The sequence below is a fragment of the Alosa alosa genome, chromosome 5 (genome assembly GCF_017589495.1).
Source record: "Alosa alosa isolate M-15738 ecotype Scorff River chromosome 5, AALO_Geno_1.1, whole genome shotgun sequence".
NCBI lineage: Eukaryota > Metazoa > Chordata > Actinopteri > Clupeiformes > Clupeidae > Alosa > Alosa alosa.
The window spans coordinates 27304874-27327577 of record NC_063193.1 but is presented as its reverse complement, the minus strand read 5'-3'; the positions used below and the strand labels follow the sequence as shown (position 1 = coordinate 27327577).

The 22704-nt window shown below is 40.6% G+C and overlaps 2 protein-coding genes across 4 annotated transcripts; one reads left to right on the top strand and one right to left on the bottom strand.

Moving 5' to 3' along the window:
- Positions 1-226: 226 nt before the first annotated feature.
- Positions 227-7876, top strand: hnf1a (HNF1 homeobox a). 2 transcript variants are annotated; one of them, XM_048244131.1, is made up of 11 exons: positions 227-427; positions 773-1190; positions 3025-3224; positions 3875-4055; positions 4577-4779; positions 5290-5456; positions 6292-6433; positions 6631-6819; positions 7270-7388; positions 7575-7656; positions 7746-7876. In XM_048244131.1, the coding sequence occupies exons 2-11, from the start codon at positions 841-843 to the stop codon at positions 7874-7876; spliced, it is 1764 nt and encodes a 587-aa protein (XP_048100088.1). In that variant the 5' UTR covers positions 227-427; positions 773-840. The 2 variants fall into 2 exon arrangements, with proteins under 2 accessions (XP_048100088.1, XP_048100089.1); XM_048244132.1 differs by lacking the exon at positions 227-427 and having other exon boundaries at positions 536-1190.
- Positions 7877-8633: 757 nt separating this feature from the next.
- On the bottom strand, positions 8634-12596 carry c5h12orf43 (chromosome 5 C12orf43 homolog). 2 transcript variants are annotated; one of them, XM_048244133.1, is made up of 7 exons: positions 12472-12596; positions 12071-12186; positions 11866-11896; positions 11594-11692; positions 11404-11501; positions 11103-11190; positions 8634-9367 (listed from the first exon to the last, which is right to left on the bottom strand). In XM_048244133.1, the coding sequence occupies exons 1-7, from the start codon at positions 12525-12527 to the stop codon at positions 9016-9018; spliced, it is 840 nt and encodes a 279-aa protein (XP_048100090.1). In that variant the 5' UTR covers positions 12528-12596; the 3' UTR covers positions 8634-9015. The 2 variants fall into 2 exon arrangements, with proteins under 2 accessions (XP_048100090.1, XP_048100091.1); XM_048244134.1 differs by having other exon boundaries at positions 12071-12596.
- Between the last annotated feature and the right edge of the window lie 10108 nt (positions 12597-22704).

The following is a 22704-nucleotide window of genomic DNA, read 5'->3' as shown; positions in this document are numbered from 1 at the left end:
AGAAAGAGAGAGAGAGAGAGAGAGAGAGAGAGAGAGAGAGGGAGGAGGGGATGAGCACAGAACAAGTCAATGTGTTTATTTCCTTTTAAAAAGAATTGTGCTACACTGGACTTTGTCCAGATTGAGGAATAGAGGCAGAAGGGGGCAAAGTTCAGAATGTGAGAGGGAGAGTGTGTGTGTGTTCTTTGTGTGTGTGTGTGTGTGTGTGTGTGTGTGTGCGCGCACATGTGTGTCAAGGGGGTGAAAAGGAAACAAAAAAAAACATATCCTCGAACGGCGAAATAGCAGGTGTGCTTACTGAAGTAGACCGGGCAGGAACAGTAGCAGGAGAAGCAGGACAGAAAGCCAAACAGAGAAAATAAAGGCATGTTAGCCCTGGAGCTGAGAGCCCAGGTCCGGAGTTAAACCGCACAATACAGGAACGCAGGTGAGTTTCAGCTTGAGACTGTGTGTGTGGGTGTGTGTGTTTGCAGTCAAGCTGTTGACTCACCTCTCGATTGTGTACATCTGAGTGTGAGTGTGTAGGTGTGTGTGTGTGTGGGGGTGTATGTATGTGCACTTATCTGTGACCTCTGAACTGTCGAAGCAGGGTATGAAAAGGCCAGAAAGATCCAAGCGCATGTCGGTCTGAATGTCCATGAAAAGTGTGCTGGGGTACATGCCTGTTACCACATCCATGTGTGTGTGTGTGTGTGTGTGTGTGTGTATGTCAAAGAGCACATCCAGACAAAGGTCCCATTCCCACAACTGTGTTGTTTCCATAATTTACCAGAAATAGCAGCTCCACTCCGAAAGTAACTGCGGGAAAATCACGGCAGACACTGACATACCGAGGAAGCAATGGAGGGAGCAGAGGGCAGGAGAGAAGGTGGACGGAGCGGACGTGGTGGCGGCGCTGGGGCCGGGCGTCTCTCGGCCCTCCAGGAGCAGCTGCTCTGGTCCTTGCTCAGCTCCGGCCTCTCCCGAGAGGTGCTGATCCAAGCCCTGAGCGAGCTGGAGCAGGAGAGGTCCACTACAGGGGCCGGAGGAACAGCCACCGGCGGCAGCAGCGGCGGTGTGGACAAGACGGAGAGGGGAGATGGCGAGAGTTCCGAGGAGGGAGAGGAGTTCCCTCCCATTTACCGCGAGCTGGAGCATCTGCCACCCGAGGAGGCAGCAAGGCAGCGTGCCGAAGTGGACCAGCTGCTGCAGTAAGTCTCCCGTACGTTAAAGCGTGAAATAATAAAATGTTGACCGCATTGTCAACACAAAGATAGACGAAAACACATACACACAAAGACAAGCATCCATAGACACAGGAGACCCATAGATAACATATAAAGCAACATTTTAAATGAAACAACCTTTATTTATCATATTATCATTACATCTGTTGTTTACTGTTCCCAGCATCTCTGAATTATTCATAAGTCATTTCTGGTCTTAATACTTGGGGCTCTCCTAACAGTCTCAACTCTCTACCTAACTGAAGCGGTTGTATCTTTTACCTGATAAACCTTACATTTTTCCAATCGATCTCTTCTTCCTCCTCAATTTCTCAATTTAACTCACCCTGGTCGACTTCTTGAAGCTCTCCAGTTCTGTGTCTGTGTTCTCTTATGTGGCGTTGGGGGTTCATATGAAGGAGAGGTTCCTCCTTTTTCTAGTTACTAATTACCCACCCTATTCATTATTCTCGGGCCATTTTCTATCTAATAAATCAGCTACCTCCACTGGTTAAAATTAACAGAGTGGCACACAGAGCGTGTGCATGTGTGTCCGTGTGTACACTACAGGTGATATGACTGGATGACAGATAGCATTGTTGCCACAGCAGCTTGTTTGAGTCATCTTGATCTGCACTGAAAAAATGCACAATTTGTGCCCTAATTTAGAATTTTTTTTAACGTATTTACGGTAGTTTTATGAGTTTCTTATATATTTATATATATATATATGTTTTGTGAGCTCCTTTGTTCTGGGAGTGTTTCTTTCACTAGTTATACAGCTCAGACTGAGGCATTGACCTGAAAATGCATGAGACCGTTTTAAAATATGTGTGTGTGTGTGTGTGTGTGTGTGTGTGTGTGTGTGTGTGTGTGTGTGTGTCTGTTTGTAAAGTGTCCATGGGTGTAATTCTCTGTAAGCAGAGCTGGACTTTGTCCCTAGGTCTATTCCCCTTATCTCTCTGTCAATATCGGCCACCTCAACATCTCTCTCTTTCTCTCTCTCCCTCTCTCTCTCTCTCTCCCGCTCACTCTCCCTCCCTCCCTTCCTTCTTACTTTACTGTAACTTCCCCCTGTTTTTACATACTCTGAACTATGTACCGAAAGTAGTATTTTAACCCTGCATCTTTCATTAAAATAAAATTGCATTTAATAAAAATGAATTACAGTTAGTTGATGTCAGTTGCTGTGAGATTTAGGTTTTGTTTCTATTTCTTACAACAGAATAGTACAATTCAAAGACATATGTTAGATGCCTGCTCTTTGGAATTGGAGAGCATGCACAGCTAAATAAACCTTGTGACTATCCTGACTGTTAGTAACACTATATGAATTATTAAAACTTTGGACATTAATGCACAGTTTTAGTTCTGCCTTCCTAAATTCTCAGGCGGAAGGTAAAAGAGCTGTGTCGAAATTGTATCCCATTTACTGCATACTGGCAATTTGTATGGACCTAATTTTAAATTGCCCTGTTTATTCATCAAGGAGAAAAGTGTATGTAATTCAGACAATGTGTGACTTGATAATGTGTGGCTTGCCGTTAAGCTTTGCTTTACGCCGAACCTAGGTCAATGCAGTATGTTTGCATGACACATGCAATGTATGTGTGTGTGTGTGTGTGTGTGTTTGCCAGAGAGAGAGAGAGAGAGAGAGAGAGAGAAAGAGTGTGTGTGTACATAAGGGGACACATAACTATAATTAAATAAGTATTTCCCCTCATCTCCCAGAGGAAAATATGTCTTTCCTAAAGTACCTTTTTTTACATTCATGGTTCATCATTAAGTCATTTATGTATCTGTTTGTGTATGCGTTTAGAGCGGACCCCTGGAGAGTGGCCAAGCTGGTGAAGAGCTACATGCTGCAGCACAACCTTCCCCAAAGGGAGGTGGTTGAGTCCACAGGCCTGAACCAGTCCCACTTGTCCCAGCACCTTAACAAGGGCACGCCCATGAAGAACCAGAAGCGTGCCGCGCTCTACAGCTGGTACGTCAGGAAGCAGTGCGAGATCAATCAGCGTGAGTACCTCCCTCGTCTTCCCCTTCCTTCCACTGACATGCTACTGCCTCTCTTTGTCCCATCTGTTTCCCTCTCTCACTCCTTCTCTTTATATCGGTATACAAGTCTCTCACTCACTCCTTCACTCTATTGCAGTACACAACAGTCTCACTCACTCTCTCTATTGCAGTACACAACAGTCTCACTCACTCCTCTCTATTGCAGGATAAAAATCTCACTCCTTCTCTCTATTTCAGTACACAACAGTCTCCCTCCTTCACTCTCCGTACCTAGAGGTCTCACTCCCCACAGTCGCCAGGCAGCTACAGTGCTACACTCTGAGGGCTTGAACATGGGGGCTCATGAATATGCCCCCGGAGTGTAGCACTGTGCAAAGCACTTTTTCAAGTTGTCATTATTGGTCAGTTACCCGTTGTAGACATTGAAAATCTAAAGGCTGACAAACAATATGTGCAGAAAATAACTCACAAAGTGTTCTGCTAGCTCAAATTACAGAGAAAGATCAAGGTCCCATAGTCCCAATGGGTTCTGTTACTTGTGCATGTGAATCTCACTTTGGATTGTATGCTGTATGCTGAATGAGAATGAACGGATAGATGAAAATTAAATATCCTTGAGTTCCAAGGTTAACACAATCAATCCCGTGCAGAGTTCACCAATGCGAGTCGAGGCATGGGGACAGGGGAGGAGGCGGGAGAGGAGGGCAGAAAAGGCAGGAGGAACAGGTTCAAATGGGGCCCTGCTTCCCAGCAGATCCTCTATCAGGCCTACGAACGACAAAAGAACCCCAGCAAGGAGGAGAGAGAGGGCCTGGTGGATGAGTGCAACAGGTGAGCGTGGGATCAAGCGGAAGTCTGGTTTTGAGTGTCTCACACTTTGTTTGTTTGACAGAGGACAGCTTTGATGCTTTTTCTGAAAGACAACATGACATAAATAATATCCAGGCCTTTTTTGAAGTAGCCATAAGTAATATAGGGAACATTGTAAATATCTATTAATGCAAACTATGTTAAACAGGTACATGACATAGGACACATTTAGTATTCAGTCAAGGAGAATAATTTTATTTAAGGGTGTTCAGCTGAGAGTTTGTATTATCAAACCCCTTTTAGTCATCATGAACTGCTTTTAAATGTAGTAAATCAGCTTAAAAAAAAATATGTCAAATATACTGTAAATGTCCAATGTACTGTAAATGTAAAAAATGTACATAAATATGTGTGTGTGTGTGTGTGTGTGTGTGTGTGTGTGTGTGTGTGTGTGTGCGTCTGTGTGCGTGTGCATGCGTCTGTGTGAGTGTGTGTACGTGTGTGTGTGTGTGTATGTCTGTGCATGCGTCTGTGTGTACCAGAGCTGAGTGTCTACAGCGTGGGGTGTCCCCCTCTCAGCTGGCGGGTCTGGGCTCTAACCTGGTGACAGAGGTTCGGGTGTACAACTGGTTCGCCAACCGCCGCAAAGAGGAGGCCTTCCGCCACAAACTGGCCCTGGACACGCCCTATAGTAGCCAGTCAGCGCCCACCGGTGCCTACACACTGTCTGCCAGCCCTATGCAAGGTACTCACTCTGAAGGGCACTGGTCCTTCACCATGATGTTTTTGAATTGTTATATAAACAGGGTGAGTCAGGAAACTTGAATTGCAACACAAAATTAAGGAGACGGAACTATAAGAAAATTACACCAACCAAAACAAATATGTTTTTTTTAAATAAAGTCACAGGAAGAAGGAATAGAAAAATTGCTGAGGAATAGATAAATTACTGTTATAGCTGTAGTAGTCAAAGCACCTCATCTACTCCTCTTAAATGTGTGTATACTGTCTCACTCTCCCTCACATCTCACTACTTCAGCAACCAACACCTGTCCACCTCAGAGACCACTACCTCTTTTCCTCAGTATCCAACTCTCCCACTCCCTCCCTCCCTCTTCCTCAGCACCAAACTATCTCACCCACTACCTCTTTTCCTCAGTATCCATCCATCTCTCTCTCTCGCCCACTTCCTCTCCTTACCTCAGTGTCCAGTTGTCTCACTCAGTCCCTCCCTTGCTCTCTCCTTCTCCCTAAGGACTGAAATATGGTCATCCGGTGATCTGTGAGAATCTGGTGTCTGTGAGAGGGGCTGGAGGAGCCAGTGGGGGGGAGCATGGCCACAGCACAGCATCAGCACGGTTGGCCACACCCGAGCAACTGGAGCCCAGCCACAACCTGCTCGATGCAAACCATCACAAACAGGTGAGGGTGAACAGAGCTACCCGTTGCTTACCTGAGGTAGGTAGGCTACTATACAGTACATGCTCCAATCATTCACTAAACCAGCTAATTGGTACAACTCTTCAACCAGGTAGATCAGCTAATGAGTGATATCACCTGTGCTAAGTGGATTTTTACTGTCTGATGCCAGGGTAGCCCACCGCTGCACTCAAGTCGAGTCATGTGTATACCCCAGAGGATTTAGCATCAGCTTTACATTTCAAAAAATTATTTCGTTTTTATTATAATGCAGTTTAGTATTAGCTTTAGTACAATTACATACATGCTGTATATACTGTATTTATATCCGCTGTTGTATCCATACTGTGTTTATTTTGCACTTGTTAAAATTGCTTTTTATTTTAATTTAATTTTATTAAATTACTATGGCACATCCAAGAGACATCAGTTTATCTACAGGACTAAAACAGGCCTGGAGTCCCAGGGCCTTTCTGAAACTAGTCGGGAATCACCTTCACAGCTACATTAAGTTCCCTTGATTAGTGTGTTGGGCATAGTACCGCACTCCGCTTTGGGACAAACTTCACTCTGTCTAGCGGAAACAGGTTCTGATGTAGCCTACTCATGGATTTGTTTACAGGTGTGCTCACACAGAACTCACATGTGTATTTCACTTGCATTTCAATTGAGGTAGCAAACAGGAAGCAGAATTGCAATTCGAATTGTGCACAACACTGTCCACGTGAATGTGCAAACGGAGTGCAAGTGGCTAGGGAGAGGGCGAAGTAAAGGGCCTCAGAGTGATGCCCAGAGAGTGCCAAGATGAGGAACCAACCTCTTCCTCTCTCTGTTGCAGGTGTCAGGGGGAGGCTCTCTCCCTCCAGTCAGCACACTGACCTCCCTGCATGGAGTCTCCAGGTCGTCCACCCCCCACCAGAGCCTCATCATGGCCTCACTCCCCAGCGTCATGAGTCTGGGGGACTCGTCATTACTGATTGGTACACTACACACACACACACTGTCATTCACACTGACAAGATGTAGAAATTTGTCCGAAGTACTCTATGGTCCACCATGTTAGCATGCAACACATTTCTCCACATGTGAACATCTGCACCAGATTGATAAAGCACAATTTCTTGCTACTGAAAAATGTTTTGTCTGAAGAGGTGTTTTGTTTGTTTATGTGTTTTAGGTCTGGCTTCCACCCAGCCTCAGACAGTTCCTGTCATCAACAACGTAGGGGGCGGGTTTACCACCCTTCAGCCAATCTCCTTTCAGCAACAGCTACACTCATCCTCCCAGCAGTCAATCACCCAACAGCTTCCAGGGCATCTTGCATCCAGTTCCTTCATGGCCACCATGGCTCAGCTTCCTTGCCACAGTAAGGAAATGCATTACACAGGATAACCAGAGAGAGTCAAGTAATGCAGAGAGAAGTCATGTTTCTAGCTTGATAAAATAATAATAATAATAATAATAATAATAATAATAATACATGATAATAATTAGTACCAGTAACAAAATTCTTAGTCTTATTATATATATAAATGCATTTTACTTAGTATGTACTGTACAATTTTACATAGCAAGTAAAGTTAAACTGTGAATAGTGAGAGTTCAAATTCAGAAGTGCAAAGAAGATATAGAATATAAAGAACATACAAACTAGAATGACTGGTGGTCAATTTTCGTTGGCTTCAGTAGATATGGATAGAGCCACATGTGATCAGCTATTTCTGCAGGATAATAGCACACACTACAATGAAATGTCCTCACAAATTCTACACAGATTGACATTGACATTATCACCCATACTCTCTCTCCCTGGCAGTGTACAGCAAGTCTGATCTCTGTGCATACACCCACTCGGGCCTGCTGCCTCAGGCCATGGTCATCACAGACAGCAGCAGCAGCATCGGAACACTCACCAACCTCACTGCAGTGAGACAGGTAGGGCTTCTACACCAACCTACTGCATCTGCTTGTAAGACAGGTAGGGCTTCTTCACCATGGGAAATAGACATAGTTTATCAGATGTGGGTACTGCACAGTCAATCCCGTACTAAGATTTCAGACCGTAAAACCTACAACCGTACATTTAAAAGATGTTGAATAATGTCCTGTTGGCATTGTCAGATATTTACATCAGATCCTGAGGAGCAAGAGGGGCCCATCACTGAGGACTCCATGCATCTACAGTCAAACTCCCCTGTACCAGGTAAGGGAGTATACATATCACAGAAATCAATGTGAGTATGTAGATGAGAAAGGAACAAAAGTCAATGATTTGCCTCGATCTCCCTGTAGTATCTTCTGGAGGTTTGGATCTGTATCCGTCATCTCAGTCCAGTGAGCCCCATTCGTCTCACCTCCTGTCCTCTCCACAAGCAGACGTCGACCCCTACATACCTGCACAGATGGTATCTACTGCTCAGTAGCAGATTCAGAGGGACAATCCATTTCATCCCTTTTAGGGGTGCAAAGGCATTCTGAGAACAAAAGCACCAGGGACAGTGAAGGCTGTCTTTGAAACAAAATGACAGGGGCACAGAGAGAAATGAACTACCTCTGCTCCTCTAATCTACGAAAGATTATCTGTAAAATACTGAAGACTGGGACCCCAAATCTGTCTGGTTTGGCCGGTGCTATGCTGCCTACATGTGGACTCAATATTAGTAAAACAAAGTACCATGAACTTGCATATTAAAAGGTGCAGATTTGTTGTACTGAAAAATGCACCTAAATGACCTATGAATAATTCTAGAACACGAGTGGAGATAATTCCATCAATTCTTATGTAGTGGTATGTATTAGGGCCTGAAGCTGTAAAAATTGGTACAATAAATTGTTTGAAGCAGGTAGAAAGGATCAATACATTGCATCACATCAATAAATTTACAATTGCCAAATACATTCAGGAAAACAACAATGCAACTGCACATTTGATATGCCAGATAAATAGTGTTGTTTTCAGGTTACAGTGTTCGTACTGCTTAGACCAATTGACTGTTGTTTTCGTGTGTATACTGAATGTAAAATTCTGCTTTAATAATAAAAAAAAAACTGCCATAGAAGAAATTCAACCATTTTGTACATTCTTATGACAAACTTCAAGATTAACTACACACTGCAAAACAGATATTGCTTGAAGTGTGCAATATCTTATGAAGATAATTACATTATATTTTAGTCAAATTAATGTAAAACCACACATAATTTTATTGGCCTTGACTACAATGTTCGGATGACAGCATGAAAAATCCACAAATAAAAATATGATCATTCCACAAAATAAAACATGATCATTACGAAGCACTACTTTTTCCTCTGAAATGAACAGGAACGTTTGCTCGGGAACAGAAACACTATAGTAACTTCACTTTGCATGTTCTCTTCTTCCTGTTTTGAAAGTCATGCCCTATATTCCACTATTTCCACTTTCTAGGCAGAAGACTAACAGTGTCTCCCTTCCTACATGGTAAAAAAAAAAAACTGGCGCAAGCCGTAGAAAATACGCATTGCAGACTAAATGAACAAAGACGACACAGCGATCATCTTATTCTCTGTCAACTCGAGGTCAAGCCTCAACTTTCTTTTTTTTCTTTCTCTTTTTCTTCTCTTCAAGTTGTGGGGTCTCCTGTGTGCTCTCCTCTTGTATTTCTAAGTTTCCATCATTAAAATAATCTTTTCTTTCCTCTTCATGGTCTTCCTCAAGCTTAGGAATCTTCTTCTTCTTCTTTTTCTTCTTATTCTTCTTCTTCTTCTTCTTCTTCTCGGTGACTAAGCTCCCGCATGCGTCCTCTTTGCTCTCCACGGGATCAGCAGAGTCTTTCTTTTCTTCCGTTTTCTCTGTGCAGTATGGGCGGACAATGTCTGAGATGGTCACTGCTGCTTCTTTGATCCTCGTATCCATCTCACTGTCACTGTCACTAAGACAGAAGGAAGGAGTAAGTAAGTAAGTAAGTAAGTAAAGTTTATTTATATAGCACATTTATTTATGCAACCCAAAGCGCTCAACACACAGACATAAAAGCATAAACAGACAAATTAACAAATAATTGACAATAAACAGAAATAAGATGCTGGACGGAGCAGTGTAGGTTACCAGCATACCCATAAAGCACAGACATCAAGACATAAACAAGCAAGTTAACCCTATGAACCCTATAGACTCTTTTAAGGGCATTCTCACTACCTTTAGTTATAAGCATTTATCCTGGTCATTATCAGTGTCATTCACACATGCTATTTATAGTTGTTTTTTCAGCACAGTCTAGGCTACCCAGATAAGCCACCAATTCTTGCATTGATTTGATTTTGAAATGTATTTCACCACAGCAAGCTGCCAGCTGGACATGATTTTCATGTATGTGTAGGTCAGACTGTCTTGAATCTGGCAATATAAGATAAGAACCATGGTGGAGGTGGACTCTGGGCCTGAGCAATTTACAGAAATAGGTGTGTGCCTTATAGAAATGGCATTTTTTATTTAGTGATGAAAAACTACCTTTCTGCACTCCATATCTGTGACACAAACTGATCTGACCCGAGCTTGCGCATTAGCCTGGGTGTGCACTCATGATGATTCTCTACAACAACTTTTTACTGCACTGCAATGAACAAAGTAAAGGCAAAAAAAGTGTTTCTTTGTCAAACAAATTGGGATGCAATGTGAGCCTTGAATTGGATACCATGCAGGAATTTCAAAACCAAATTATGAACATGCTTTGCCAAAGAGAAACACATGATAGCGTTGGATTATGAACATGCTTTGCCACAAAAACACACAAAAATGTGGGGCAAGTCAAGCTATGTCAAGTCAAATGTAAAATTCCATGACTTTTCCTTGATTTTCCCTGACAAAAAAACTTGAATTTCCATGACTTACTATATAATGGCTGGTACAATATATTGACCAATGATTTCAGAGCAGCCGCGTTTTTAGAGCGGGAGATGAATAAATGGGATTGAATAAACAAAGTTGGGCTACTCAGGCAATCAGTAAAGCTAATAACCACATATACACCAATTCTGAATGTAAATATTTGTATTATTGTAGATTGGCAAGTGCATTTTAAACTGCTACAACAAAATTCCCTGATATTCCATGACTTTGTCCCAAAAATGATAAAATTCCCTGACTTCCCATGTCTGGAATAGACTTTCCAAAATTCCATGATATTCCAGAAATTCCATGACCTGTGGGAACCCTGATGTGATCACGAGTTCGCGAGTAATTCCAACGACACTAATGGGTGTGCAGGTCAACGCAGGGCAGTATAGACTGTAAATATGATGCAAGTTAATTTGATCGCAAAGACAAGTGTGTAGTCTCGTTGGAAAGCCACACTTCTGCTCTATCACACAATAAATCGCTGCAGCTAATAGTTGTGGAGCAATATAACAGAGAAGAACGGGTGTGTTTCTTGACACACTTCACGTCAATCAGGCTCTAAGGGTTAACAAATACTAAAAAGTTTTAAAAAAATCTATATTTTAGGAGGGAGGGAGAGAGAGAGGGAGAAATTGAGACATATGGCACGAGAAAGATCTATCATACAAATGCTCAACACTTTCAGTAGAAGCTGTGACGGTATCATGTGAGCTGTGAGATCTATCCTAATTAGCTCTGCTGTGTTGATGTGTGTACCTAAGGGGTTTTACCTGGAGCTAGGGAGAGGTCTTCGCTTCAGTGAAGGAACCGGAGCTGATTCACTCATACCAGGTACAGATGTCGAGAAGAGACGAAAACCTTAACATGAGCATAAGAGAGGCAGGACGGTACATTAAAACTACAGACAGAACTTTTAATCAAGCTAGACTAAAATAACCTAGAAGTGAGCTACTTTAAGCCACATCAACTTGACACCTCTATTAGCGATTAATTCTGATTTCATCTTCAGATTTAGTTTGATGGTGTAGTCATGAATGAGTGTGATGTTGCATCCATATTTAATTAATTCACCTTCATCCTCCTCCTCCTTCTCCTCCTCTCTCTCCTTTTCCTGGCTAGACCATACACTGCTGGAGTTCACAGTTGCCAAGGAAACTTCTGCTATGCAGCTGAAACAAACCAGAAAATGGAGGTAAAGAATAATGATGAATCTCTTTTGCAGATTAAGCTAACAGTGACTGAGATGACCATCAGAACTTACCTATCAAGCACATTTCCTAACTTCTTTGCCACGTGAGCTCGGAACTCTGGTGTGGTCTCCAGCTCATTGCCATCCTTCTCATGCTCAGATGCAACAGTTCTATTAATACAGGGGTCACATGGTTTCAGTTCAGTTCAGTTCAGTGAATATTCTACTGATATTTACCAATACTAATGAATGTTTTACTATGATTAATCAAAGCTAAACGTGTAGCTGTGTAGATAAATCTGTGGTCACATAAACTATTATGTTAATAAATAACACCAACTTACCGTCGACTATGTGTGCCATTCTTGCCACATTCTGTATTAAGAAACATCAAATGAATTCAGACATTTCAAAGAGGATGCAAAACTGACATAACGTTCCAACTGAAGCCTTTTACTATAAAGAAATGTATAAAGATTTTTTATATGCTTTAAATAATACACGTAGTTAAAATAAAACTAACAGCTTGAGTAGGTTAATCTTTATTACCATTGGTCTGACCAGTCTGAGAGCCATTTGTTTTTGCAGGAACAAAACTCCACGTTGCCTCTTTCAGCTTCTCCGTGTCCTCTTCACTGCTGGAATCTTCACTGGACATCGTTTCTCTGATGAAGAATGTTTCTCTCCATGAAGAAGGTAATGCAAACGCGTAGCCTACAGTAAGTGTTAACTTCGTCTAGTAGCTCACGGACAAATAGCCTAAGCAGTTTCACAAACTGAATGGATAGATAGGCAGGCAGGCAGGCTATGCGGCTTTAGTTGACAGCTTGCTCTTGCTCATGGACGTTAAAAGTTTGACTATTTAACTACTTTAAGAGTTGCTTCCTGCAACATACACTTCTTTACCAGCAAACACAACTGCACGTGTGGACAGTACTACAATCACATACCGTAAAAAATCCTGGCTCAGGTAGATATATGATGATATGAGGTTATCATTAAGCATAACACTTCCACATTTTCCTCCACGACATGCGAAATCTCTTCTTCGTACCGCTGTAAGAATCAGTTAGCATACTCCTGCCATCTACTGGACTGGAGTAGTAGGCACAGAAAACTAATTAATGAAGGTATTTTAGGTCACCAGTCAAGATGTTATTTTATTTGCACAAATGGATCAACATTATGACAATCACGCATCGTTTGTTTCAGTTAAGAGTTAGCCTACTTTGTAAATAGTTATGGTTATAGGATTTGGCAGACTCTTTTGCCAAAGCAATTCACAAATGTTCACAAATAAAACCAATAAAATAGTTAACTAAAATTAACAATATACAATAAGTTAATTAACAGTTACTGCACTTTGGCTTTGTAAGGCAGTACAGCTAATAGCAATAATAAACAATAATGTCAATGCAATATCAATGACCATATTGATCTTTGATATTGCATTGACATTATTGTCAATTATCAATATGGTCATATCAATGAGGTTTTTATCCAAAGCTATTTAGAATACATACAGTTAAATACATTTTAAATATAAATAATTGAGTTAATATATAAATATATACTTAATTATAATAATTATGACAATTATCATAGCAATCCTTCATAACAACCATAAACATTCACAAAATATGAAAAGAACTAGGCTTAATTAGCTATATGCAAGGTAGAAGAGGGGGTCAATAGGAAGAATAAAGCTTAATCAAATTTCATTCATTTAATAATTATGAAATATTTTCAGTTCTGTGATGAAGAATACAGGAAAAATATCATCCCCTTCATTCCACATTGTGTCTGTCTGTATGCCTGTCACATTGTAAAAGGAGAGCCACATTTCATTAACATTCACTACCTACCTGGTAACTTTTCAAGGTACCAGTATCCCTGAGTAATAGAGATGGACAGGCATCCCTGTATTTTGTTGACTGACTCATGCCAGAAGTGGTGACCAGTATTGAATCACTGTCAGGCCAAAACACCTGGCAATATGTGTTGATAATTTGAGCCGTCTTTCTCCTGTTCACTGCAGCTGAAGCAGCTGACGTGCCTCCCATCATGAGACACGTTATGGTGACAGTAGTGCAAAATCCAAAATCCAAAATCACCTCACCTTAGAGATCCCCAAAAAAAAAAAAAAAAAAAAGAATCAAATACTCTGTCATAATCACCAGTGCAAACCCGCCTCTTTATTAGGCATTATTATTTTTCAAGATATGAATAATCCATTTATCAGATTATTTACAAATAAAAGAAAGTAGAGAGTTCACAACATTGTGTTCAGTGTACTTTTCAGTTGAGACTTTTTTCTTAATGTACTAACACACGCACACACACACACACACACACATATGCTCAAATATAATCACACAGTATCCATCACTCCACTTGGGGGGTTTTGGATTTGATTATTCTCTCCTATTCCTGTTGGGCCTGGACATTTGACTCCATCTTCACATCTCCACACAGCCTGTAGGACCCACCGAAGGTAGAGACCACAACTGGCAATTAGCCATGCTATTTTTATTCAATTAGCCATGCTATTTTTATGCAAGGCACATCATGCAATAACACAACATGTGGGGCAAGTAAGGCAGGAATAGCGGTTATCAATACAACACCTGAGATTTACTGCATACTTATTATTGTGATCAATCCTATTTTAGCATCACAATACATCCTAAGGTCGGCCTTGTGTGGTGTAGGCTGGACCACAATAAAATGTAAGAACCATTTCAGAGCACAATGTAACTTGGCCAAATGATACTTGGCCAAATTAACTTATTATCCTAGCAAGCATTAATGCCAGATATGCTGTTGTTGGTTAGATGATTATTCTGCATGGCTTGAATAGCTTGCTACTTTTCATGACTTCTGCTTTCATTACTTTCCTCAAAGTGAATAAGAGACAGGGGTTCACTATTGACAAATACGTTTTTTATTTATTCATATTATTGTATTATTATTTTATTTATTATTTTGCATTTTTATAATTTTGAACAGTATGTCCACGATGCAGTTGCATCCTGTAGGATTGTGTGAACGATACAGCATAATGAAGACTGTGGGAAATCACTTATGGGAATACTGTATGTTTTGCATTAACTCAAATAAAGGAACAGCGCAGACAGTTAGGCTACATGTCTCAGCCTGGCATTTCTCTTACTAGCCCAAAAGGAGACCACATCATTAGGTGAAGAATGCTACTTTGAACAGAAACAGTTCTGAATCCACAAAGAATGTAAAATATCTCCACTGAGGGATTTTTGTTTTGTTTATAAGTTGTTTTGTTTATAAGTTGTTAATTACAGTGCATGAAAATAGGCTTCTTATTATTATTCCGCTTACCACTTTTTCCATACGCAATTTCTCTTGAACAGTTTAACTTAGAAACTTCATTCAAACTTTGTAACGTAGGTCTTCAAACAGATCGGGTTGCTGTGTCTTTTCAACTTTGAAACTTTTATACTTTTTAAACTATTAAAGAAAAACTTTTTAAAAATCCCCATAGACTTAACATTGCCGATTATGACATCATAATACGGCCATTAAGCAATTAGAATCCTATGGCAGGTGTTCAGGCCACCTGCAACCTCAGGCTTTAAGCATACAATCTGGGTCAATTAAGACTACACATCCTATTCAACTGTTTCCTCTTCCCAAAACTGTTTCAAAATAAAAGTCCTCACTACAATAATCCACTGTTAAACAATGTAACCCATTAAACTACTGAACTTTTTACATTCAACTTTTAAACGGTCTACTTTTAAACTATCATTAAACTATATATCTATTAAACTAGCTGTCTATCAACAACTTTTAAACTATCTACATTCAACTTTTAAACTTTTAAACTATATACATTCAACTTTTAAACAGTCTACTTTTAAACTATTATTAAACTATCTATTAAACTAGCTGTCTATCAACAACTTTTAACTTGTCATCAACTATGTCAACACTTGTCATCAACTATGACTCCTACCCACTGTAGCTAGTTAGCATGGTTAGCATAGTTAGCATGTTAGCATAGTTAGCATAACTACTAAAATGATTAGCTAGGTTAGCTAAGTCACATGGTTAGCATAGTTAGCATGTTAACATGATAGTTAGCATAGTTAGCATAACTACTAAAAATGATAAGCTAGGTTAGCTAAGTCACATGGTTAACATAGTTAGCATGTTAGCATTGCTAACATAGTTAGCATGTTTAACAAAACTGCTACAAAACATTAGTTAAGTTAGCTAAGTAGCATGGTTAGCATAGTTACTATTGTTAGCATGTTTACAAAACTGCTAGAAAACATTAGCTAAGTTAGCTAAGTAGCATGGTTAGCATGTTAGCATTGTTAGCATTGCTATAAAACATTAACTAAGTAGTATGGTTAGCATAGTTAAAAATCTGCTAGCAAACATTAGAGCCATTCCAACTTTCAGTTATCGTCAAATATCTACCTATACACAGCCATTAAACTATTTGAATATCAACATTCATTAAACTTCCAGTCTGTCAACAACTTTTAAACTATTTACCTTCAACTTTTAAACGGTCTACTTTTAAACTATCATTAAACTATCTATTAAACTAGCTGTCTATCAACAACTTTTAAACTATCTACTGTCTATCAACAACTTTTAAACTATCTACATTCAGCTTTTAAACAGTCTACTTTTAAACTATCAACTTTTATTAAGCTATGCAACCACCATGTCTATCCTAGCATCACCGTAGTAACCATCTCTGTATTATCTGTTTTAACTATACATGATATTTTACATCACAACTTTAGCATTTTCATGCACTGGTAATTCCTTGGAATTGCATTTCTAGTTTACCTTGCTGCCTTCCGTATTCTGCATGCATGACAGACGAAAGCATGATGGTGAGTCATGAGAGAGAACAGGAGAGGGATGTGTGGGGAGGGATGTGTGTGTGAGTGTGTGTGTGTGTGTGTGTGTGTGTGTGTGTGTGTGTGTGTGTGTGTGTTTGTGTTTGTGTTTGTGTTTGTGTGTGTGTGTGTGTGTGTGTGTGTGTGTGTGTGTGTGTGTGTGTGTGTGTGTGAGAGAGAGAGAGGGGGGGGGCAATTTCCAGGAAAGCTTTTAAGAAAAGAACAAAGCAGTTGCTTTACATGTGTAATGTGTGTGCACATCATCAAACCATGCTACTCTAAAAAGCTTGTATCAATGCAGTTCATCAAATAACCAGAAGATGGTGCAAGGCCATCACATTTATTCCTAAGCTCAACTTCCTAGTACTTCCGCCTTCTCACAACCTACTTTGGAAAGCAATAGGAGCTATTCAACATGTGCAGCAGACAGCACAACAGTGTGTGTGTCTTTGAGAATCTTTTGTATTAAAACTGCCAAAGAAATGGTTTACAGTCACTGCATGTTTATTCCGCCCTTGACTGGTCTGTTTATGTGTGTGTGTGTGTGTGTGTGTGTGTGTGTGTGTGTGTGTGTGTGCATTTATGACAACTCTCTCTCTGACACCTTAAGATGGTGTTCTATCTATCTATCATTACACATAATACTAAAATGAAATCTGTGTTTCCCTGACCGCTCATAGATAGATAGATAGATAGATAGATAGATAGATAGATACTTTATTGATCCCCAAGGGGAAATTCAGGACAATTCATGACGTGGAAGGTTATGATGATCTAACCAAACTCAATCAATCCATTAAATCCAAAATAAAGCATGTAAAAGAAAGACTTGATAACACAAAAGGACCTGACAGAAGAGAACAAACAAAAAAGATGAACCAGTCAGGCACTGAAAAATAGGATGATTAAGACAGTAGGCTTACTGATAAGAGCTAGGAAGAACATTAAATAATACAGTAGCTTTTGGAAAGCCTGCTGATGCTGTAACCTTTGGAGATCTAGCCAACACATTTGTGAACACAGTGTTGGAACTGGGTTCCAAATATCAAAGAATTGATGTGTAATAGGCACAGGAAAGAGACGATCAGGGGTACAACCTGTCAGAGTGGAAGGTTGTGATGTACCTTTTCTAAAGATCTGGTCCAATTTTTGTCACTAGCAGAAACTTAAGCAGAACTGGCACATTTCTTATCAGAAGAATTGTGTTCGCAGGTGCCAAACGATAAAGAAATTGTAGTTGCAGGGGGCCAAAAAAAGTACAACTGATATGGCACCCCTGAAATCAACAAATGAGGAAGCAGACACAAGATTGGTTCTGCATGCCATTCACTGTCGTTCTAAAACTGTTGTATTACTGTTGGTGTCTTCTAGGGATATTGATGTTCTCCTGCTTTTGGTATCCCTCTTTCAACATATGCAATGTAAGCATCTCTGGATGATGTATTGTAGAATACTGACGCATTGATGATCATATAGCAGAATGATTGAATTTCTAATGAGACAAAATACAGACCAGATGGATTGGTGTGTACAATTTAGAATTATACATACATTTACATTTCATCACTAGACATCTTTCTTTACCCTCAAAACATAGGTCTCATTCATCATATATGCCTGCTCAATCATAAAGTTTCAGCAATGTCTTTATTTTATTTTATTTTTTTAAATAGCGGTAGGTAATTAGCATAGGCATAATAATAGATTTTTCACAGCCTGTACCTTTGATCTATATACCAAGGTAGATTTCTGAGATGCACAAATGTGAGCAATGTGAATTTATTGGTATAATGATGCCTGCCCAAAGAAAGTGCCCAAAAATTGTCATTTTGGCAACCATTTTGTTTATGCTAATTACTGTATATGGTCAAAAACTCAAAATTTCAGCTTTTACTTGGGAACAGAGCTGGTTCCACTCTAGAGCACTTGTCTATATTATAAATAAAGGAAATGCTAACAAGAAAAAACCTGGTAAAAGTAAAGTAAGGATTAGGAGAAAGCTATGCTAAAAATGTATGTCTTTAAAAAGCTGTTCTTGAGGTGGGGACCGTGGTAACAGAATGCTGCTGTGTTCTCACCTCAGTAACAGGCCTGAGTCAAAGGAACAACGCAGTCGTTACCGTATACCTGTAAAAAAAAATAATTAAATGAATAAGGTGTTGCATTGCCTCATTCATTTACATTGAATTCCAGTATTTATGTGCTGCCAGCAGGGTATATAAAAGCAGGTGCCACAAGCATCGTGTCCAGGGGTGTATAGTGGCAAAATAAGATGTGGGTAAACTATGAATTCTGTGATCACGCTAAGGTGGACTTTAAAAACAGGCATTCAAAACATGTTTCATGATGGTGGAGGTTATGTGCAATTGGTGAATGAACTCTTTGGCCAGGTGGATAAACTCTAATAAGAGAATAAACTCTATTTCTAAGATTTCAGAGGTGGATAAACTGTGTTTACTTGTGATTAGGCTCCACTACAGCCCTGGTCGTGTCATAACAAAAAGTTCACAAGCCCTGTTGTCCTGCTCTCTTACGCCATATGTACACCTACTGTACCTCTGTGTAGAAAAAATACAATGGTCAATACAAGAATTCAAATGACACAAGTAGGTTTTACTCTCTCATACTAAATAGTATTGGTAAATTACACAAGTAGGTTTTACTCTCTCATACTAAATAGTACGAATTGGTAAATTGTAATCAGGATAACTGTTTTGTACAGAACTCGGCACGTAGGATTGCAGGTAGCCTACCATGCTCCTTGTTGTCGTACATATCCAAGTCTGCTCCGTTGTCTGTTCTAACTATGTGCTTTAGAAAACACAGCGGTCAAAGGGGCCTGTGGAGGTCTGTGGTGAGAAGCACATGATTACACGGCTGTTCTTTGGGGTCCTGATCTTTTACCTCACCAGAGTGCTGATTACACAGGTCATCTATTCCTTCTTGTCGGCCTCCTTCCTCTTTCCTAGTGCAGGCAGATTGCTTTTACGTGCCTCATGTTGCCACGGCAACAAGATGTACAATCATCACCCGACATCATAGCAAATTTTCTTTAAAAAAAAGTGCTCTTTTTGCAAATGACTTCAAGAGCCCAAAGTCACACAAGAAGATTGTAAAGCAGTTTTTTGTTTTTGTTAACGCCTATAATGACTACTTCTAAAGGCATGATTATTTATGAGGTTCTGTCTTAGACCAAACCAGAAGTCAATGCCTGGAGAGGCACTGGTAGCCGAGGACATTATGAATTAGTTCATTAGAGCTCTCCTGTGAAAAGAAGTCAGAAGAACATTTCAAAAACATCTCCTGGACTGCTAGCCTGAAAGCCAGCCGAACTTAGCCCTGCCCACAGCATTTGAGGTCAGGAAGTTCAGTCTGGAATTGTTCCATTGAGGAGCAACTATGTCCGAACGAGTTATTCGGACCAATCAAATTGTCTGGACGGGCTTTGTAGGATGATGGACAGATGAGCAACAGTGCCTCGTCTATTACATCCTCTGAGCACGCTTCGGTTGATTTTGTTTGCAACTAAAACGCTTTCGCTAGAACCTGGCTTCTAAGGCCTTGTTTACACATAGGAAAAATGCATATATTTCTCTCTTGATCTGGTCTTTCATTTACACAACAACTCCGGCCAAAGTGGAGATGTGGGAAAACTCCAGTTTCACTTTTGCATGTAATACAGTGCCACCTGTTTGCTAGAAGGGTTTGCAACAACTCTTACCAATCTGTTTTAAGCTAGCCTGGCTAAGCTAGCTCCGCCCTCCTATGTACTTCCGCTCAATCTTTACCTGTCCAATCAGCGTGGCTGAGAATGATGACGATGAGTTCGTGCGAAGACGAAACCGAAACTTATTGTGATAAACAGAAGAAGCAACGCCTGCAAACGTCAAAAAATGCAGTTGGAAAAATGCAGAAATTTATTTACAGCAAAAGTAGACCCACATGCATTGTTTCCTGACTGTTGATGCTGTTTATTGTCAGTTTCAAAAGTTTAGGCGAAGTAGGAAGTAACGTTAGTTCTACCAGAAAGACTCAGTAGACAGAATAGAATCAGTTGACAATTTAATTAGTAAAGGAACGGCTTGGATACAAGCATGATAGAGTCCTGAATAGGTAACAGTCTTTGGCGTAGGCCCCGTCTCGGATCCGTCCAGCGATGAGCGGATCTCGTCTCTTGCCGATGGATGAAGGCAGGGGTGGGGAGCCTACCCCCCCACGACGAGACTGGGACCATGAAGGAAGGTGATGTGGTAGGCAGACCATGCCTGATGGACGTGGACTGCTGGCAGAGGTGGCTGGAGGGGAGGTGGAGGGGACGTCAAAGTCGGCGTACTGAGAAGCAAAAGCAGTGTTAGGTGGAACATATTTAAAGAGCCCACTGAATTCCTATAGGCTAGCGCTGATTGAATAAGTGAATGATCAAATTGCAGGGCTTTCCCGAAAAGTAGGCAAAGCTATGATTGGCTCCATGTAAGCATGGGAGGAGTAAAGCTACACTACGAGTCTTCCTAGTAGAACTTTCGCTGAAGCTATCATGGATCTCTGATCAATATGATTGGTAAGGCTGGACCAATGATTTCAAAGTTAGTGCCCGTCATGCCCGTTTGCAACGTATTGCAAACGTTTCCCTATCGAGAACTACCAGACTCTCTGTACAAATAAAATGTACGTACGAGAGTCTAGATATTTCCAGGCTAGTTTTAAGCATCGGTGTGAACAGAATAATTTTTTCGAAATTTCTATTCAATTGAGTACAGAGGCATTTCCCCCCTGTATTGTTTGAAACACGCCCCATAATCACGTCCCAATGGAGCAGTATCAGACTCGAATTGAGTATGATGACATCAGGCTACTGGACTGCAGCAATGGCTTCTCTTTTTTTGTCATGCAACAAGAGGGATGGTAGATGTCTCATACCTCTTCTCTCCTCTCCTCTCTTTTCTTCTCTTCTCTTCTTTAGATGTATTGGCGACAAAGTCACAACATAAATTGAATCATAAAATGCATATTTAGAAAACAAAAAACATTTCTCAAAGTTTGCAAAGGTCAAAAAGGCCAGATGGTAATACTGTTGGGATGTCAGAGAAGTGTTAAGGCAGACAGAGCACTGTCCTTGCACCCTCCTCTCTCTCTATCTCTATTTCTCTCTCTTTCTCCATCTCTCTCTCTCTGTCTGTTTCTCTCCACCCCCCCTCTCTCTCTATCTCTCTCTCTCTGTCTCTCTCACACACACACACACATGCTGTGCTCTGCAGTGGCGGTGACCTTTACCCACCGGCCTGATGACTTTTGCTCCGGCTCATGCTGACCCAGGTGTCACTATGGAGACTCTCCAGCTTTAGAACAACACACAGAGAAGCAGGAACGCTGCATGGAGGCTGAATGACATAAGCAACATCGAGGATAGAGGGAGAGAGAGAGAGAGAGAGAGAGAGAGAGAGAGAGAGAGAGAGAGTGAGAGAGAGAGAGAGAGCTGCATCACATGGTGGATTTGTTGTGTAGTTTATGTTCTCTTTGTCCCAGCAGTTTTAGTCTACACTCTGTATATCTTTATTGAGAAGCAGTTGGACTATAAACATTTTTGTGTGACGCTGTCAAGTACACGTAAAATAACCATCTGTGCAAATAATCATTCAAAGTGAACATATGTTTTTAAAAAGAGACGTGCAAACACATGCACAATCACCACATTATTCAGTGGATAGCCAGATTATAAGACAGTTTTAAGAGGCACTTCAGCCTTGGTCTTTAAAAAGGGAACTAAGCGTCATTGCCCTGCAGGGAGTGCAAAACATTAGGAGTCCAGAGTGTCTAGTCTAATCTCCTGGAGGAAAGAGTTCTCCTCTTATTCAGCTGCGCCAGTCAACAGAATTACATGTCAGTGTATGCATGTTGGATTCCTTTCTTGTGTATGGAATTAATATAGTATCATATATTGTTTTTCATTGTATTGTATTATATTCTATGTGTCTATACCTACTATGCATGTGTGTGTGTGTGTGTGTGTGTGTACATGCATTTGTGTGTGTATGTACTGTATGTATGTGTATGCTCTTATGTGTGTGTACTGTATGTGTCTGTGTGTATATGTATGTATGTGTGTGTGTGGGTGGGGGAGGTTCATGTGTGTGTTTGTGTGTGTGAGTATGCATGAGTATGTGTGTGTGTGTGCACATGGGTTTTGTGTGTATCTACATGTGTGTGTGTGTGTGTGTGTGTGTTTCCCAGTGAAGACCCCAAGGCACCCTCTAGGCACAATCTCAGTCACCTATCAGGGCCTGCCGGCAC

Coding starts and splice junctions, on each gene's coding strand:
- hnf1a (XM_048244131.1), top strand. CDS start 841: ATGGAGGGAGCAGAGGGCAGGAGAGAAGGTGGACGGAGCGGACGTGGT. Junction 6,434..6,630: donor GGACTCGTCATTACTGATTG/GTACACTACACA, acceptor TATGTGTTTTAG/GTCTGGCTTCCACCCAGCCT. Junction 7,389..7,574: donor ACCTCACTGCAGTGAGACAG/GTAGGGCTTCTA, acceptor TGGCATTGTCAG/ATATTTACATCAGATCCTGA.
- c5h12orf43 (XM_048244133.1), bottom strand. CDS start 12,527: ATGCTTAATGATAACCTCATATCATCATATATCTACCTGAGCCAGGAT. Junction 11,897..12,070: donor TCAGACTGGTCAGACCAATG/GTAATAAAGATT, acceptor TTCTTAATACAG/AATGTGGCAAGAATGGCACA. Junction 11,693..11,865: donor AATGGCACACATAGTCGACG/GTAAGTTGGTGT, acceptor CTGTATTAATAG/AACTGTTGCATCTGAGCATG.